Source organism: Myxocyprinus asiaticus, chromosome 23 (assembly GCF_019703515.2).
Source record: "Myxocyprinus asiaticus isolate MX2 ecotype Aquarium Trade chromosome 23, UBuf_Myxa_2, whole genome shotgun sequence".
NCBI lineage: Eukaryota > Metazoa > Chordata > Actinopteri > Cypriniformes > Catostomidae > Myxocyprinus > Myxocyprinus asiaticus.
Window position 1 is genome coordinate 36,883,207 of NC_059366.1, and position 21,014 is coordinate 36,904,220.

General features: G+C 36.9%; 1 protein-coding gene across 1 annotated transcript in view; it reads right to left on the reverse strand.

Annotated features, from left to right (window-relative positions):
• The window catches only part of eys (eyes shut homolog), a 293,123-nt gene that overhangs the window by 85,774 nt on the left and 186,335 nt on the right, over positions 1-21,014 (reverse strand). The window contains exons 30-34 of the mRNA XM_051651752.1: positions 16,615-16,805; positions 16,184-16,275; positions 11,879-12,029; positions 9,204-9,316; positions 5,101-5,306 (exon numbers count right to left, since the gene is read on the reverse strand). Of these exons, the coding sequence (XP_051507712.1) occupies positions 5,101-5,306; positions 9,204-9,316; positions 11,879-12,029; positions 16,184-16,275; positions 16,615-16,805 (753 nt within the window). The remainder of the gene's footprint in view (positions 1-5,100; positions 5,307-9,203; positions 9,317-11,878; positions 12,030-16,183; positions 16,276-16,614; positions 16,806-21,014) is intronic.

Genomic DNA, 21,014 nt, shown 5'->3' on the forward strand with positions numbered 1-21,014 from the left:
CAACTATCTTGACGACTGGCTAATCCTAGCTCTCTCTCAAGACATGTTGTGTGCACACAGGGACCTGGTGCTCTCACACCTCAGCCGACTAGGGCTTCGGGTCAACTGGAAAACGAGCAAGCTCTTCCCTGTTCAGAGCATCTCTCGGTTTGGAGTTGGACTCAGTCTCCTTGACAGCGCGCCTTACGAACGAGCGCACCCAGTCGGTGCTGTCCTGTTTGAAGGTGTTCAAACAGAAAACAACGGTTCTACTGAAACATTTTCAGAGGCTCCTGGGGCATATGGCATCCTCGGCGGTGGCCACCCCGCTCGGGTTGATGCATATGAGGCCGCTTCAGCACTGGCTCCAGACTCGAGTCCCGAGATGGGCATGGCACCACGGGACACATTGCGTGGTCATCACGCCGGTCTGTCACCGTCTTTTCAGCCCTTGGACTGACCTCTCGTTTCTACGGGCAGGTGTTCCTCTAGAACTGGTCTCCAAGCGTGTCGTAGTCACGACAGATGCCTCCAAAACGGGCTGGGGTACTGTTTGCAATGGGCATGCAACCGCCGGCCTCTGGACGGGCCCGCGACTGCATTGGCACATCAACTGCCTCGAGTTGTTGGCAATTCTGCTCGCCCTGCAGAGGTTTCGGCCATTGATCCAGGGCAAGCACGTGTTAGTTCGGACAGACAACACGGCAACGGTAGCATATGTCAACCGCCAAGGCGGTCTGCGCTCTCGTTGTATGTCACAACTCGCCCGCCGTCTCCTTCTCTGGAGTCAGCAGCACTTCAAGTCGCTGCGAGCCACTCACATCCCAGGCAACCTCAACACTACAGCAGACGCGCTGTCACGGCAGGTTACCCTTAGGGGAGAGTGGAGACTCCACCCTCAGGTGGTCCAGCTGATTTGGAGTCGATTCGGATGGGCACAGGTGGACCTGTTTGCCTCCCAAGAATCCTCCCACTGCCTGCTCTGGTACGCCCTCACCGAGGCTCCCCTCGGCATAGACGCACTGGCACACAGCTGGCCCCCTGGCCTACGCAAATATGCGTTTCCCTCAGTGAGCCTACTTGCACAGACCCTGTGCAAAGTCAGGGAGGATGAGGAGCAGTTCGTCCTGGTAGCACCCTACTGGCCCACCCAGACGTGGTTCTTGGACCTCACGCTCCTCGCGACAGCCCTCCCCCCAGCAAATTCCCCTGAGGAAGGACCTTCTTTCTCCTGTTAACAAATTTTCATTTTTGGGTGAACTTTAACCAGTCGATTTTGCTTCAAAAATTACATTAATTTATTGAAACTTAAAAAAAAATAAATAAATAAAAAGCAAAAAAAAAAAAAAAATCTAAATTCAAATGACATTTCAAACTAAACAAAAATATAACTAAAAAAACAAAGTGGTAAAAAAATAGTATAAAACCACCTCCCCAAATTCAAACATTTTACCCTCTCCAACTTCTTCCACCATCCCCTTTTGCAGTGACTTAAAAATCTCTGTGATAACAGGTGGAAAAATACCAATGCAAATTAGATCATAAATACAAATGTAAATATAAATAATAATAATAATTGTAATAATAATAATAATTGAGAAATAAACCTTGACCTCTAAAAAGTTGAACACAAATCTCAAATTTTTGTTTCATAAAACGACTACAACAGTGATTGTCAAAGATGTCATTTGATGTTCCACAATATTTTCACAGTTTGGACATGAACTTTATTACCACCTGCTGATGGAATCTCCAAACCTTAAATGCAGGAACTGATTTTAGACTTTGCGTTGAGAATAGAGGTGCTACTAAAATGTCTTAGCCCAATGTCCTATTTCTCAGAAAAATAGAAAATTGTGCTTTGCACCATTTCATTAACATAAAATACGTCCACAGATAGTGCAACCACTCCCACCTCCACCCACTTGTGCATTGCATTTGTGCGAAAATGTACCTTAGAATTGGCACTCTCACAAAAATTTGACGTTGGTTATGGTAGTTGCACGTTGCGGTGCATGTAGCAAAGTCATGAAAATAGAGCTCTAAGTGCTCAAATACTTTTCGGGGACACTCTATGTCCCTACCTATGTCAAACTCATCTCTACACTAATGATCAAATATTAGTCCATAATTAGTAATCGTAGAATGTGAAAGTACTGATAGTTTTATCTGAACAAGTTTAGAAATGTCCCTTCACTTCTCCCACAAGAACTAAACTGACCTGTTCACAAACACATCACTCAATGTCTGGCACTGCACAAAAATAGAAATCTGAAAGAGGAATAAATGATTTTTAATTAATTTGAAGCCAGGCATTTAACTGGCAGAGCATCTGAATGTTACATCAATAAAGACAGATGAACTTGTTGCTCAGCAAATTAGCTCTTTATCTGAGCATTGGCTTATTGACATGGGGCAAAACATGGTGAGTCAGCAGGAGTTGGAGTAAAACACAATAAAAAGCCAATTAGCACTATGGAAGAGCACATTACAGTGAATACTGGAATGCTGGATTCACATAAAAATTCTGTTTTCACAGACAAGGTGCTGATTTTGATAAAAGGAAAGCCCATTGTCAGTTCAGAGTTGACTAAATTGTTAAAGTGTGAAATATTCTGCTATGGCAGCTCGAAAGGTTGAATGTCAGTCAATATCAATGGGACTTCTCTGTGTAAAAGACTCTCCCTTCACTAGAATTTAATATCATTCTCGTCTTATCCTGGCATGAGGCAGATGAGGTAAAATGAATCTGGAGAACACAGCTGATAGGTTCACCGTCTCATTTGTAGCAGAACTCAGAGGTGAGCAGATAGAAGGATCTCTGACATAACAAGTTGCTTATATGGATCTTACTTTAATCACATCATGAATAATTTAAAGTGATTCCTGGTCCAAAAGGAAGGCAAGCTTTCAATTTTGCTTCTGAAAACTTACAGTGCACATGCTTCTAACACTGTGCTTCTGTATTTTATTCAGGCAAAATGTTTGGCAGGAGATAATTTTCCACTTTTACCAGGCTGCTATTATGATATAAGAGGGAATCTATAATTCCAAAAGCTCCATTGTAAACTTGACCTCTCAGTAGGGAGAGGCTTTACCAGTTAAGGGATAAGGGAATTGAGCAGGGAATACGGACGTCGATAATACCTGGTAATAGGCATGTTGCCCCAGATGTAGCAATTTTAAATCTGCCATCTTTGCTAATTGGCACTTACTACAGATTAAAAAAAAAAAAAAAAAGAATTTTATTGACTAATAACTCTGGTGCTGTAGGAAAATGACATCCTAACATAATGAAAACACTGAATGGCTGATGGCACCAGAAAAAAAAAGAAAAAAAAAAAGTGACTATCCTAAAATATTAAATATAAGTCAATTTCATGTATTAAATTAGCCAATATGATGATTAATGAAATATTTGTGATTTATATATTGTTTAAAAATAAAAATGCATTAGAATACACGGCAACTTTTGAATGGCCATCAATGGAGAACAATGCTATTTATTCCCAGAATGGTGTAGTTATGGCATTTACCAACAAACATGATCACACAGGAAATTTACATGTTGCTTCCGAAAGTTCATGTACCCTGAAATCAGCCCTATTTTGTCAATTACCGACAAGCACCTTCCGCCATTAGACATTTCTGCATCAGCTCAGATGTGAACATATTTCCCTCTAACGTTACTGATAGCGTGTTGACCTGGCAGCCTTCCAGATATGGGTTCTGGTCCCATGGAAACCAGGAAGTAATTGCGTTCACATAAATGATGGTGAGCACGAGCCGGAGGTTTCATTTTCACTCTAAAATTAGATTTTTACGTCACTAATGGTTAGATTTAGGGTTGGGGTTTGAATCGATTGTCATTATATATTAATACCCGTCTCATATTACACGAACCTTCTCGCAACAGACACGGAGTGGAGCACGCGAGATTAAAGGGAAAGAAAGTGCACTGTGAAATAAAGAAAGTTTATGCAGCTTAGCTTACCCCACGGATGGATGGATGGATGGATACTGCCAAGTTCGGCTTTCTGTGTCATTATTCAAAAATGTTTGCATCTATTTGACCAACGTAAGTTGTTGTTGCCTTCTTCCCTGATTACGAGGTATTATGTTAATAATGCTTTTGTATCTCCATAAAATGTGTCACTTCTACATAAAACAGTTTTACTACGAATAGAACTTGGCTTAAATAAATGTGACTGGTGGCAGACATTGGTTGTGAATGAAATCACTCACTCGTTAATTCATTCTCTTTATATATTGAATGTACAGAATAGGGAGTGATTTCAAACTGTTCTGAAGAGAACTAACCAGTTGATTACAGTCACCTGTGATTAGTCAATGACATGCGGCAGCTGCAAAAATATATATTAAAAAATTATCTTTTGCGGTGTGTGCTGCAAACAGTCCTGCATGACAATGCGATTGAATTCTTGTAAATGAGCTTGACAAGCGGAGGCACGTACCTTAAAACCTGGATCGTATCTGCTTGCACATGACATTTAATCTGTGATGCAATAAATCTTAAAGTTACATGATATGCAAATCTATTACGCTTATTTCCCGTCTGTTTGTGTGTTTGCATTAAGTAATTTTGTTGCATCAGACATTATGTTATCCTTTATATCGGATATCTATTATGCATGTAAGATATCTATTTATACCACATTATGTCTACATATATGTAACATATTCATATCTATAATGCATATCATGGAGGCCTTATGGATTTTTTGTTTATACTGTAAATGCAGCCACACATATACAGTAAGCCAATCCTCCTTGGTCCTAAATACATCTGTGACTCTAGTGTTCAAGTCTGTGCTTTCTAAATTAGGAATATTCAGTAAATAAAATTATGAACCATCCCAAAATAATCAAATCGAATCGAATCGTAACCAAATTTCAGATTTCACGATACATCGTAATCGTTAGGTAGAGAATCATAATAGAATCGTTGTCAGAGCGAATCGTTACAGCCCTAAATTTTGGTAATCACAGACTTATTTCAGCAACTTTTGACCTACTGTCACCAAATTCACAGATACTTGTTAGTAATACACTAACAAGCCTGGCTGTGACAGGTAGGGAAAGAGGAACGAAAAGTCTCACCTTTCTCACAGAGGTGCCCAATGAAGTGTAGAGGGCAGTCGCAGAAGAAAGACGAAGCCCCACTGGGCAGAGAGACTGACCGACACACTCCGCCATTGAGACAGGGCACCGGCTGGCAAACAGGTGATGGCTGGGAAGGTGGTGGAGTGGTGAGCTGAGAAGGGTAATCTGTGGAGTTTACTGGTGGGTTGTGATGCCATGGAGACCTGAATAACGTGTGAGCAAACGAGGTGGCACTGGTTACACTTTCAATTTTTGTCTTGTTCTTTTTTCTTTTTTTTTTCTTTTTCTTTTTTTTTCTTTTTTATATATAAACATCCTTTAAACAAGACACCTTTACTTGTGACATAAGATATTATGTCTTGTTTTCAGAGAGATCGAATAAATTGAATATGCTTTAAAAAAAGACCTATTTGATAACTAAAAAAAAAAAAAAAAAAAAAAAACATTCCATTTGAATTAAGTTTATTTTTCTTACCCCATTTGCAAATCACCTATTCTTTATGTTTTAAGCATAAAACAATTTTATTTTATTTTTTTAAACTTGACAATGCAAAAATATAACCTAGTGATTTAATGATGTATTTAATCAGAAGAGCAAAGGACATATTAACTTCCTTCACATTCCTTAATATTGTAATTACATTCACAAAACACAGACGAGCCCCATTTGTAAAATTAAAACTATAAACCACTCTCACATGATCACAATATCAAGTTTATTGATGTAAAGACATTTAAAACTATATATCTACAATTGTGCTCAAAAGTTTGCATACCCTTGGAGAATTGGTAATATATGTACCATTTTTAAAGAAAACATGAGTGAGCAGGCAAAACACATTTCTTTTATTTCTTATGGGATTCATATTCAGCTGTAGGTTATAACAGAATGGCACAATCATAAAACAAAACATGGCAACAAAGAAAAAAATGAAATGACCCCTGTTCAAAAGTCTGCATACCCTTAGTTCTTAATACTGTGTATTGCCCCCTTTAGCATCAATGACAGCGTGCAGTCTTTTGTAATAGTTGCAGGTGGTATAGCTGCCCATTCGTCTTGGCAAAATGCCTCCAGGTCATGCAAAGTCTTTGGTTGTCTTGCATGAACCGCATGTTTGAGATCTCCCCAGAGTGGCTCGATGATATTAAGGTCAGGAGACTGTGATGGCCACTCCAGAACCTTCACCTTTTTCTGCTGTAACCACTGGAGGGTCAACTTGGCCTTGTGCTTAGGGTAATTGTCATGCTGGAAAGTCCAAGAGTGTCCCATGCGCAGCTTTTGTGCAGAAGAATGCAAATTGTCTGTCAGTATTTTCTGATAACATGCTGCATTCAACTTGATTCACCATGCCTTTAGAGCTCACACCCCCCAAAAATTCAGTGAGCCACCACCATGCTTGACAGTGGGGATGGTATTCTTTTCACTATAGGCCTTGTTGACCCTCTCCAAACATAGCGCTTATGGTTGTGACCATAAAGCTCTATTTTGGTCTCGTCACTCCAAATTACAGTGTGCCAGAAGCTGTGAGGCGTGTCAAGGTGTTGTCGGGCATATTGTAACCGAGCTTTTTTGTGGCATTGGCGCAGTAAAGGCTTCTTTCTGGCAACTCGACCATGCAGCTCATTTTTGTTCAAGTATTGTTGTATTGTGATCCTTGAAACAACCACACCATCTTTTTCCAGAGCAGCCTGTATTTCTCCTGAGGTTACCTGTGGGTTTTTCTTTGTATCCTGAACAATTCTTCTGGCAGTTGTGGCTGAAATCTTTCTTACCGAGATACCCGAATTTTCCACTTCTTAATAAGTGATTGAACAGTACTGACTGGCATTTTCAAGGCTTTGGATATCTTTTTATATCCTTTTCCATCTTTATAAAGTTCCATTACCTTGTTACACAGGTCTTTTGACAGTTCTTTTCTGCTCCCCATGGCTCAGTATCTAGCCTGCTCAGTGCATCCATGTGAGAGCTAACAAACTCACTGACTATTTATACACAGACACTAATTGCAATTTAAAAAGCCACAGGTGTGGGAAATTAACCTTTAAATGCCATTTAAACCTGTGTGTGTCACCTTGTGTGTCTGTAACAAGGCCAAACATTCAAGGGTATGTAAACTTTTGATCAGGGCCATTGTAATTTCTGTTATCATTATGATTTAAAAAAGAGCCAAACAACTATGTGATAATAAATGGCTTCATATGATCACTATCCTTAAATAAAGGACAGTTTTGTTTTTTTGTTGCATGATCAGTCATATTTTCAAAATCAATGCCAAAATTTCACACCTACCTACCTACCTACCTACCCAGTTTTAAATGTCATTATGTCAATAAACTTGATAATGTGATCATGTGAGAGTGGTTTATAGTTTTAATTTTACAAATGGGGCTCGTCTGTGTTTTGTGAGTATAATTACAAGACTAATTAAAAGATATAAAGACATATTCTTTCCATATGGACATGTGCCAAGAAGGTTATAAATTATGTTCTTGCATTTAAATGTGTGAAAGCATAAATTACTTTTCAGAGCTAAGGGGAAAGGCAATATTTTTTGGCAATATATTCTCACTCAAAACCGATCATATCATATGTCATTCAAAATCTTCATTTGTATTTTGCAGAAGAAAGAAATTCATACAAGTTTGAGACGGCATAACGGTGAGTAAATGATGAGAGAATAATAGTTTTTGTTGTGATATAGAACTATTTCTTTAACAGCCTCTGGTCATTATATGCTTCTGTTGTATGGAATAAGCAGCATGAACATTATGCCTAATCCCTTTTGGAATTCCACAAAACAAAAAGGCAAGCGGTTTGGAAAAACATGAGTATGCATAAATGATGACAGAATTTTTTAATCCAGGTTAACTATTCCTAAGTGAAATTTATGTAAACATTCATCATGATAATCATGTAAGAATATATGGGCCAACATCTCTGACTCTCCGACTTCCCTGCTTAACCATGTACAAAAAGTGATTTATTGTTGGACAAATAATAAAATGCACTATATCATGTTAAACAACCATAATATTCAAAACTAAACAAATAAAGCGTTATATAGTATGAGGCACGCCCAAAACAAAGTTGTCATTCTAAACAGTCATGCCTATAATTCACTCACCTCACCAGTCCATGGACACTAAATCAGGGCCCTAACAGCTCACAGAACAACCTGGAAATCTATGGGCTATATCATTCCAATAGCCCTGACTGATGATTCTGTTCTAATCACGAGAAACTGCCATATAAGATCGCACAAACTGACACATTCAATTGGAAACACGTTCATCACCCTTTTCCACTGCAATTCCAGACAGATGACAGAACAGGACAAATAATAAGAATATGAAATGACAGAATGAAAATCTATTTCATGTAAATAAAAACATGCATCTGTGTGGTCACCAATATTATGCTCTGTTCATGATTCATTTCCTACCGCTTTTGTAAAACAGACCTAGACGTTCTCTCCAATGAAACTCAAAATACAGTCAGCATGAATGCTTGCATTTTTTTTTTGGAACAATAAGACACAAACACTGGGGATCGTTAACCCTGCAATGAAAACTCTGCTGTCATTTACTCACCCTCATGTTGTTCACCATATTACTTTCTTTCATCTGTGGAAGACAAAAGGAGATGTTAGGCATAATGACAGTGTCAGTCACCATTCACTTTTATTGTATGGAAAAAAGATGTAATGAAAGTGAATGGTGACTGAGGCTAACATTATGCCTAAAATCTCCTTTTGTGTTCCACGGAAGATAGAGTAAATGATGACAGACTATTAATTTCTGGGTGAACTATTCCTTTAAACATCCCCAAAATCTCTCTCTTGATGAGCAATTTGCACACAGCACAGACTGTCCAGCCCCTGTGCACCCATGTAGTGCAGATTGTACAGACTGTGTTTGAGAGACTGCTGTGTGACACAATGTGGCAGAGCACTTGCTTTAATAGCCATGAACGAAAAATGACAAATAAAATTAAAACGGAAAAAAAATACACTTTTTGTTGAAGAAACAAAGTGAAAGTGAATATAATATTGAAGCCCCAGAACTGTATTAAATCCTGACGGAAAATCAGGTTCAATTACCTGCAGTTGTCAACATTGTTCCTGGTAATGGCATGGGCCATGCTGAATCCTCTGAGCTTATTAATTTCGATTATTTCAATGCAGCCGGTATAGTTGTGGAAAGGCTCGGCTTCCTGAGGCAAGAGAGAACAACAAAGTCTCAACAGAAAAACATTTCAGGCCTGAGGGTGAAAATGAAATACATGTACAAAGCAGCTATTCTGGCAGAGGAAAGCACTATACAACAAAGAGGTTGCATTTAAAGCAATGGTTGTCATTATTTACTCACCCTCAATGTCATTTCAAAACCAAAAGGAAAAGTAGATGGTAATTTATACTGTCAAACTCCAAAAAAAATAAAAAAAAAATAAAAAAATAAACACCAATAAAGCATCATAAAAGTAATTCATATGACTCGTGTGCTATATGAAGCTATAAGATTTTGTATAAGGAACACACCAGAATTTAAGCTGTTATTCAATGGTAATCTTCCCCTCTACTATAGCTCTAGTGTTTGGCATCAATGATGTCAACATGTCTAAAGAAGCATTTTTTATTTATTTAACACAAGCATAAATGAGATTTGTGAGCTTCAGCAGAGGGGAAGATAGTCAGCAATTAACGACTCACATTTTTGTCTGTTTTTAAATAATTAAAATATACAGTAGCACATAAGTTTTATTGACTACTTTTAAAAAGCAGCTTTTGACATTCAGCCTAACATCTATTTTTATGTTTCATGGAAGAAATAAAATAATACAGGCTCAGAACGACCGGAAGATGAATACTGTAAATGATTAAACTGTTCCTTTAACATACATGAACAGAACATACACAAGTACATATGCATTTATCTGACACTTTTCATTGTACAAAATGAAATTTAACACCTCAAATTCAACTGAATAATAATAATAATAATAATAAAAAAAGACAGTAAGATTTCTTTAAATGAAAAAAAAAATGGCCTACACAACATTACCAAATTGGTAAATTGCTTTAACTGTAAAGATGATGATGAATTAAAAATACAGAGTGAATAATTGCACTAGGTGTAAATAGTACCTGCCAAACAGAGTGGCTATTTGCAATCCAAAATCTAGTGGAAACACACACACAAAAAAAGAAGACAAACTGCACCCCTAGTGGCACTGCAGTGGCGTGGGATGTAACCACGGTGTGTATATTTTCATGTGGATGACCCGGGTTCGATTCTGCCTTTTGTCCCACTTTTTCCCATCCTTTTTATAAATCTTTTTTTTTTTTTTTTTGGCGGAAGCCATAGTTTTAATGCAATTAACCATGTTGTTACTAAAGTAATATGGTGTTAATACAGTAACCATGTTAATACAGTAACCATATTTTGTGGTTACTATGATTTTATCACAAAATACTATGGTAATACTATGGTTACTTTGGTAAAACCATAGTTAATTTTTGTAAGGGAAGGTTAGGGTTAGGGTTAGGTTTAGGACTAGGGTTTGGTGTAGGGTTTTTGCAGGACTTTAAATAAACACAATAAATACACTGTAGTGATGCCACTATACTGGATGTTTGTATTTAATTTAATTATCTACCACTATTTGCATTGGGATGTAAATAGCATCTGACCCACTTTGCACTTAGTGCAAATATGCTTTTTGTTGCTTTTTACACTTAGTGCACATAGACTATGCCTTAAAAATAAAACCTGTCTTTCATCAGTAATTCTGTGAAAACAGGAAAAGCATGTGGATCAAAACTTTGTGGTCTAGACTAATACATCTCAACATCTCCTTTTCTCTTGTTCAGTCTTTCAAGTGCCCGTGACTGTGACCTGCTTCAAGCAGCCTGCAGGAGAAATGAAAAGTGTGCCTGCTAGATTCTCAGAGCATTTCACTGTCAATATGGAGACCTTGACAGTTCTTTGAACACACCTGATCCACTTTTTAGTAACCTGAAAAATCTTGGAAAGTTCACATCCATTTCAGTTTAACTTAAGTTGGTGGTGTCTCTGCGGCAAGTGGTTGAGTCAATGTGTAACATGTCAACAAGACAAAACAACAACCTTTGGGTTAATTATTTAGTTGTGGGTTTATCAATAGGGTTGCCAAGCTTTTTGGCCAGTGAATTTCCATGATTTTCTATTACTTATTGTTTGTGAGCATGTTTTATTCTACACAAGCTCTAAACAAAAGCAATTTGTAGCCGATGAAAACTACAAAACTATACACTATATTGCCAAAAGTATCTGGTCACCCCATTCTTATGGACAGTTTAGCTGTTACAGTAATTTCTTTGAGGACAAGTCTTAATGCTACACCATACAGTTACATTCTAGAGAATCAACTCCGGTTTGTTGTGTCCAAATTAAATATGGTGCCTCCAGCACAGTTTAGATGTTATGATATTTGATGGCATAGTCGCCATATTGGATTTGGGTGCTGCAAACAGAAGTTGATCAATCATTTGATTTGAGAGTGAAAAAGGATAAAGGGATGCTCTCAACTGCCATTAACTAGCTATAAGAAATTATTTGAAATTGTTTAAAAATCTAAACTGAAATAAAGTCTAGTGTTTATGAAATCGGATGGAAATCTTTAACTACAGCTGTTAACTTTAGTTCTACTTCCATTACGAAAATAAAATTACAGTATATGTCTTTTCTTTCATTATGTGTCCCTTTAAAAATAATTTCATACAGAATCTGCTCTTACCTTATAAGGTGCGTAATGGAGAGGAAGACCTCCTATGAAGAGATGTTTGGTCCTCTGTAAACTCAAAGGTAATGTGTAATTACTCGGAATACTTCTGACAGTCCTAAAACCAGTAACAGTGACTTCACCCACACATGGAGCAAGATGTTGTCTGGGGGAAAACAAAGATAAAGAGCAAAAAGGTTGTGAAAAAAAAGATTCAATGTGATATATGGACAAATGCTTGGTTTTTGAGGCTACAACCGCTAAACCAAGTACTGGTATCATCTCTGTCTTGTTATAAACCAACATTCAAGGTCATTATTTTATGTATTTCTTCACCTAATGGCTGTAAATACACTAAATGAATCCCACAAATGGATTTTAAGGCAATTTAGTTTATATTAATGAGATGCATTTTCTTTGCCTTAGGAAAACACAATTATTTTAAGAGCTAAGCACCCCTAATGCTTGTTTATCTGTTATTATTTGCAGCTTTTTTAGTATTCAGACCAAAAACAGGTTATGCTGAATGACTCCTAATGACTGTGGCGTATCCATGGATGCGTGAGATACAGGAAGGCACTCAAAGGGAAAAAGGGTCCACCATGAATTCATTAGTCAGTACGGCATTTAAAATATCATGGTTTGCTTTTTAGCTCGAGAGCAAGAGCTAACAATATGCATGTGATTTATGGCCATGCCACGTGTAAGTAGTTTTATCTCTTTTATACATCAGCATATATATAAAAAAATATATATATCTGATACAGCTTTTCCAGATATCAGCATATCATACTGTGCATCTGATACAGCTTTTAAAAACATTTTGTAACAGAGTGCAACAATATCTGTCCACTTTAAAAGTATTTTCCCCATATGTTTTCTCCAAAGAGATTTCAAAGAAAAGGTCTGAGCTGACTCAAAACATTACAAACGCTGTTCGGAAGCATTAAAGTATGAAAATCAGACTGTGTACTTACTGTGTAATTCTTTGGTGAGGAAACTAACTACAGTACTTATGCCATTAAGCATTCAGAATTATATAATTAAGTCAGAAAAAGCACATTATAAAAACACTGACTTATTAGTCATTAATTATAAGTGTAAAAAATACAAAATATATTTAAATATATACTGAAAGTTGGTTGATAGCACAGAGACAGACTCGATTGCCACTGCTTCTGTTTCCATGTCAACAGGGACTTCTTTGATAGGTGGATATCTCTTCAGGATTATGGGTAATGCAGTTCTTTACCGGAAATTTAGTAATTAAGCACTTTTTTTCTTTTAATAGAGCTGAGATCATATTGGCTAATGGCTTAAACATAAAAATATATGTTTGCTTAACCTCAGATTGCTCATACCAAATATGTATTGAAATGTTTATTTGTTATAAAACCATTACTGTTATGTTTACAGTTATTACTGTAAATACTGTACACATATTTTATTGTCAGTTAAATACAAACTAACATGGCAGGCTATTGTACTGACTGTCACAAGTTCAATGTAAATTGTGCTGCAAAAATCTGTCAGCCAAACAAAAAGATTTGTTAGGCTCGAGTGCATCTATCACCTGCGGTTCATCATTTCCTCTTTTCGTTCTTTTAATGAAATCACATGTTTCTTGGACAGCCTGTTCCGGAGATGTACCCAAGTCTTGGGACTTTTCCAAAGCTTACTCTGCCCTTCCAAACAACAGGGGAGGAAAGATAATTACCTCAGTGTGGATTCTGGGCTAACTATGTGCAGCTGGAGAATTGGCCTACAGATGCTCAGCCTATAATGGCAGTACTCCCTCTCCCTCCAGCCCTGATATCCCTCTACCCCTTTTCTGGGGTTCAGAGAAGGCAATCTAGACTGATTTGTTAAGCCTGTAAATCGTGGGCCGTGGACTTTTCTGCTCTACTCCACACCTCAGGAGGACAGACCACCGGAACCCTAAAGTCTCCCTCCCTCTGCAGCAGCCAGGAACACTGTTAATTTAGAGGACCTCTACCAGAGGAGCCTGGCATCTCGCTGGAGAGCCATAGAGTCCTTAAGCAGACAGTTCCCCAGGAAGACACACAGAGATGCAAATTTGACCTTAAAAAAGCTTTAAAAGCTTATCATACAAAAGCTTGCCTTAAAAGCTTATCATACAGCACAGAATGGTCCTTTTCACAGTTTTTGCTTGGTGATACTAGGCATGAATGAGAAAGTAAAACTTAAAAGTGAAGTATGAAATTCCGCCACCATTAGCGTAATCAAATGGAATTGCAAAAATAATGACTGTTTTCAAACAGGTTTCCTGAACACTGTGTCTCTCATTGGTTGGACAAATAGAAAGTTTCAACCCAAATTCACACCATTTGGTTGAGCCAAATTTACAGTGTCAGTCTGGTCAGAATTCTCAAACAAACATGTTTTTATACTATGGGTCAAGTTTCCGAATGCTGACTAGACTGAATTATTGATGTGTAAACAATGATGTGCTTTTGCAGATAAGTTTCAACAGACGATATTTTTGGACTGGGATGGAACTTTTGAGTTCTAAAAGTTGCACTGTTTCCATACAACAGACTATTCTTTTACCAAAGGTGGAAAAAATTAAATTCCTAATGATACAGTATGACTCCTTTAAGAGAGGGTCTTTCAATCCTGCTTTTTCCCTTTTTCAGTCTTGTTTTGACAACTCTCTTTCACATTAAGTCTTTTGATAGTTGGCACAAAAATAATGACTGATTTGTGCAGCTGGTGAATCTTCTTGGAAGCTTTTCAAAATCTGTATAAAACGTACATAAACAGGCTGATGCACTCAAGATTGGGCTGTCTCTCTGGGACTCCGAATCTGATCAAACCTTTCAATGACTGTGTGACCATGCATTTCACTTCATGCTGAATCTCATGAAAAGAAACAACCCTAATGGGTCCATGAAACTGTGAACTGTGCTTCAAAACGTCTTTCAACAATCTTTCAGCTTTCAGTTTAAATACAAATCTATGGTTATATTGCATCCATTACAGGGCTGAAGAAATGTAAGAGCTGGTTGGAAGTACTCCCCCATTATGCAATCTGTAAATATTATTTTAATAGAGTGCACACTTCAGTCAGTGGTGCTTTCTCTGAGGGAAGGATTGAATTATTGGTTGAGAAAATAATTGAAAGCACAAAATTAAAGCATAATAAATAAATAAATAAAAGATAAAAAATGACATCAAAAAGTAAACAGTCCAACAGTGACACCAGCGGATACAGTTTCAGAGGGAGTCAGTGTTGCTTTTGCCTCCCTTGAGATCATTACGCTCTCCTTGAGGTGCATTGCCACCTTGGCAATGGAATAATGCCACCTTTTATGTTTGCAGTCGGTCAAATTGGCCTGAATGGGTCAAAATGGTGTAAATGGATGGACTAATCTCAGAGTAAACAACTAACCCACATGGACATCATCACTTTCGGTCACGTTCGAAACAAAATGAATCAAAAACTCTGAGTCTGCGACCACTATCGTAACAAATACAAAATATGCTCATTATTGTGTTACTGTAGTTATTATTTTTGAAGCGATGACAATGTCAAAAAATGCATAAACGTGATGAGACTTTGACATTACTCTGGTTTAATAAATAGTATAAAATGACAACCAGTAAAAATATTATAGTACTGGTTGCTTGTTGATAGTGTAAGGTAAATGGTGTTCTATATGCCTTCCATCAAATGGAACTGGAACATTTGACAAAAAAATCCCAAACTCAAAAATGTGCCTCTTTATTTAAATCCACAACACGCCACTGACATGAATATACAATTTATAACAATTTATATTGATAGGGCCTGGGTAGCTCAGTGGTAAAAGACGCTGACTACCACCCCTGGAGTTCGCTAGTTCGAATCCCAGGGTGTGCTGTGTGACTCCAGCCAGGTCTCCTAAGCAACCAAATTGGCCCAGTTGCTAGGGAGGGTAGAGTCACATGGGGTAACCTCCTCGTGGTCACTATAATACTATAATGTGGTTCGTTCTCGGTGGGGCACATGGTGAGTTGAGCGCGGATGCTGTGGTGGATGGCGTGAAGCGCTATGTTTCTGTAGCAACACACTCAACAAGCCATGTGATAAGATGCATGGGTTGACGGTCTCAGACGTGGAGGCAACTGGGATTCGTCCTCCGCCACCTTGATTGAGGCGAATCACTATGCGACCATGAGGACTTAAAAGCACACTGGGAATTGGGCATTCCAAATTGGGAGAAAAAGACATATACTGTATATCAATTATACTGATAGACTAATTTTTAACCTACTATCTTTTAAACTGTTTGGATGATGGAGGACAAAATTTCTTACCTCAAAAACGTCACATACTCATTTCCATTAGACACCTGCTGTGCTGTATTTATTCGCTGAACTCCCTCCTTTTGGTTACAAGAAAAGTCATACTGGAGGGAAAAGGGAAAACATGTCACATTTCACATTTATGCATTTGGCAGATGCTTTTATACAAATTGGCTTACAGTGCATTCAAGGTATACATTGTATCACTTTTTGTTCCCTAGAAATCGAACCAATGATCTTGGCATTGCTAGCGCCATGCTCTACCAGTTGAGCTACAGGAACTGTATGTATCAGTATTTTCCATGTTAATACTCTTCCCATGTAAATACAAGGCTTCATATTTTTAAAAAACCTAAAAAGTTATATCCAGTTTTAAAAAAACAAACAGATTTTCTAATGTAGTCTCAGACTTTTTGGACCTGCATATGCATGTACAGTTTTACCTGGAGTGTCCCTTTGGAAATGTAGAGTTTGATGAAAAAGACACCTCTGGGTACAGGGCCCTGATCCGAATAAAGCAGTGTTCCATCCCTGGCATTAGTCTGAAATCTTACTGTGACACTCAAAACAGCACCAAGTTCAATGCCTGCAAACTCCAGAAAGGAATTCCCAGAATATTTCCCAAAGATAATATCTGCAAGAGGGAAATATAGAGTAAGCAGTTATACTTAGTCAGCATGGCTTCACTCAGGTTGAAAAGTTGACACTTCTATGGATGTGTGACAGTATACTGATCCCAAATTTGCATAGCTATAAAAGAATTTGCTCATTATGGAGGTAAGTAAACAAAATCAACATATTTTCAATATTTAATACTATTCAATGATATTTAATACAATAATATTTCATCTTGGGAGCAAGAAAATGTAGCCTCGTGAGAATGAGAACATCAGAGAACATCTGTTGTTGTGTCACTTCAAAAAAAAGAGTGGGAAACTCCAGTAATATTATGAATAGTATTGTGGAAATAAAAAACTATATGAGAACACAAGTCAACAAGAATAGAGAGCTGCCTTTAATCGGAATACACTCTACAGAAAAACAGGGAAAATGAATTAAGTCTCAGATGGATGAGAAACTTTTGTGACAGTTATTTATATTACCTATTTTAATAAATAAACTTTTTTATTATTCAAAGATCCTTATTTCATTCTGTCACTGCATCTCTGTTAAATCAACTTTAGCAGACGTAAACCAACCTGGAGAATACATATGAGTGTCACATTATGCACACAAGAAACCAGCAGAAAATGTATACTCTCCCAAATGAATTCACAACGGTGAGGCAATATTTAGCAATTAGGCGTATATTGTTCTTCATGTTCAAAATAATATTGTTCTTCAAAGAATCACAGAGCTCTCAAACATGACTGTGAAATGTATAAAAATGAAAAATATATTATATTGCTTACATTTTAGAAGAAAAAAACAAGCATTAATAAGTATTATTTAATAGTATACACACTGCGCACAGTATGCAAATATTCGGTGTACATGGAATACATGGATGACCTACTACTTTTACCAAAATGTGAAGTTTACAGCAGGGCACACAGCGTGGGATACTTTATTCCATAATGCAATACACTCAACTTTACCTTTCATATCCAGTGTAATAAGAAGCAATATCTTCCATGATTTATTTAACACCATTTTCATGACTTATTATTTAATTTGATTGCCTAAAATCCAAAATAAACAAAAATTTATTTCTCACATAATAACTGGATGCCACTTGCTGAAGGTAATAAGTTCATAAGATGACAAATATAGTATGCTAACATTTAGTATGTGTTTATGGATAAGCTACACTACCTTTAGCAAAAGGCCACCTTTAGTTTAGTTTTTTGATAGTGACCTTCCATTTGGTGTAATAAGAAGCAATATCTTTCATGATTTTTAACACCTCTTCCTTAACTTATCATTTACTTGGACTGCCTAAAATAAACACATTTATTTCCAAGATAATAACTGGATGCCACTTGCTGAAGGTAATAAGTTCATAAGATGATAAATATAGCATACTAACATTTAAAATAATTATCATTGCATAATTATATTGTTTCACATACTATATTTTATAAGGCAGTATACACTATGCAGAATGCTGTAAGCAGCACAGCATTTCAAACATTTCACAATTTCACATTTTTGTCAATAACAACAAATTGTACCTTGTAAAATTAGCACAAATACTGTAGATTCTAGAACGTGTGCAAAGTAACAAAATTTTAAACATAAATATGCATCTATGAATAAGACCAAGATGTTTTCTTTTATATTAAATATAGCAATGCTAGATGTATATTGAAGTGACCCAGTTTTGTACATTTAACATATATTTGATGAAAATAGCTATTTTATTCTGACTGCCAAAATAGCAGGTTTCCATCTTATTACTGCAAAGAATGGAAAGTAAAAACAATAAACACAATATAAAAGTTTAACGATTTTAAAAAGAATGTTGTCCTTTGATTAAAAAAGTTTTTTACTTTTTATTTTTATGTAAAGACTAGAGTCATGCACTGTACTTTCATTTTACTGTAAGAATAATTTGAGGGGCTGTAAAAATAGGTGGATGCATTATATACAGCATTCAGGGAATTGAATTAAATAAAAAGTTGCACAACCATCTGTATCTTATTCACTAACTAGCAACAATCTAGTTTAACCAGGTGCTACAGCATTGCGCCATGCAAATTTACTCCATTTTGTCTTTCTTTTCTGCAGAAACAAGTGTCAATTTGACTTATTATAGATTGTGCAATATTTAAGTGCTATTTTCAGTCATTGCTATTTGTCTGCCGTAATAACCATTGTGCTATTACCACCTGCAGAAAGCATTTTAAATTGTATTAATCATTTACTAGTGATCACGGCAACAGTAATTCATCAAATGATGATTAAATGATGGAGAAGAGCATTACATCTGGGCATATATTTGGATGTGCAGTATAGCCAAGTGCACTTTCTGCATTTAAAATAGCCGATTCAGTCTGGGCCATGCATATTGCGATCACCAATACTTTTAGGCATGTTTGTGCAGTTTCTTGATTTGCATAACTCAAATGCTATAACACAAGAATTATTAATTCTTAGACAGTATCCCACTTAATGTTTCAAATGATACAGTCATTCAAACATCAAGTCGACAACATGTACAGTTACCATTAATCATATTTACCATAAATCATAAGCTCACAACCAGGATGTGTCTTTTTTTCTGATGGAAAAAAAAGAAGAACCAAGTGCATCATCAATGAGAGAAGCTTGCTTTGGGATGGTCTAAGAAGATTTCTCTACTGCATAAACCTCTTTCTGTCAAACCAGAGGCACCTCGTCCCTGTACCATGATGGGTTTTAGCACAAATGAATACTGTAACCCACATAATATTTGCAGTATAACATGCTTTGCTGTGAATTGCAAGCCATATACAGTACACTCTCCAAAGTGAGAGAAAGTGACTGTCTGAGAAAAATTATACCAGCTTATTACATGCCTCATTTTAAGCCAAGATATCCTTCTCTCTGTCATCCGTATCAGCCGGCAATTATGGGACATTTTCAGAGAGACTTGCACCATCTTTGAGATCATTTAGGGTACTGATGCGGACAAACTTAAAAGAGCGCCTCTGACTTAAGCAATTTAGCCTGAGCATTAGCAGTGGTCTGGAGTTAATGCCCTTCAACAGTTCCAATGAAAGGTCTCTTTTCAGGATATCATGCAATGAAACATACCCCATAATATGGTCCTATCTTCCCAGAGGCGTAGGAAAGATTTAGAAAGTGTGTGTGTTTAAAGGCATGTAAAGACATAATATAAAGTTACAATAAAAACTTCTAAAATAACAATTCAAAGAAACGCTAATGGTAAATATAGCATTTAATAAAATTTGGACATTTTTGTATCACTTTATTATACATGCATATTCTAGACCAGAATTGACCAAACTCAACTTCGTTAGAGAACTGCAGGCGGTTCGTGAGAAGTTCAAATTTTGTATGTCATTTGATAATAAAAAAAACTAGAAAGAACACAACTTAAAACAAGGGTTATATGGTTAAAACCTTCATTGAGGTTTATAGGCCTATACAGCTTAACTGTCTCTCTCCGTGCACTCCCAATCTCATGTAACCAAGGGTGAGAAAAAGGCACTTTATAATGCAAAAGTAAATTGTACTATGTACATTTTTTATACAACGTTATGATGTAACATAGAGTAATTACTGGCAGAGACTTCTGCTGGGTCTTACAACTGTTTTTATGCAGCTGACTACTATTTCCTAGCATGGCGGCCAAAACTCATAATATTTAATGTATAATTTTTTATGAATATAAATGTCCTTGTGTGACCCTGCGTCCTTCTGCGTGGACTGTGTGTTTTGTCTTCGCTATGCGCTATGCGTAATTTCATTTAATTTAAACCAACTGATCTCAGTTCAGAACACTGTGCTGTCAGTAAAGATTTAAACTATTGACACACCGAGATATGTGACAAAACAACATGGCGCCGATCTAAGCAGAGTTTGTCTATGCGAGAAACGCCAACAAAACTACTTCTGGTAAGAAATATTATTACGTTTTTACTTGGAAACCTGTTTGAGTTAAAAGACTACAGTAATTTGAAATGACATTTATCCTATATTTACAGTGCTTTATCACATTGAGAATCAATGGGTTTATCCAAATGATGAAAAATCTTGCTGTCTAAAGCTTTATATGGAGTTAGGATGAAAATAAGGTGCATTCTGAACTGTTCTGAGACCAGTGCAGACAGACAGCAAAGGTTAAGTCATTCACTAAATAGGGAGCAAGGGCGCAAGCTAAGGAGAATCCTATAGC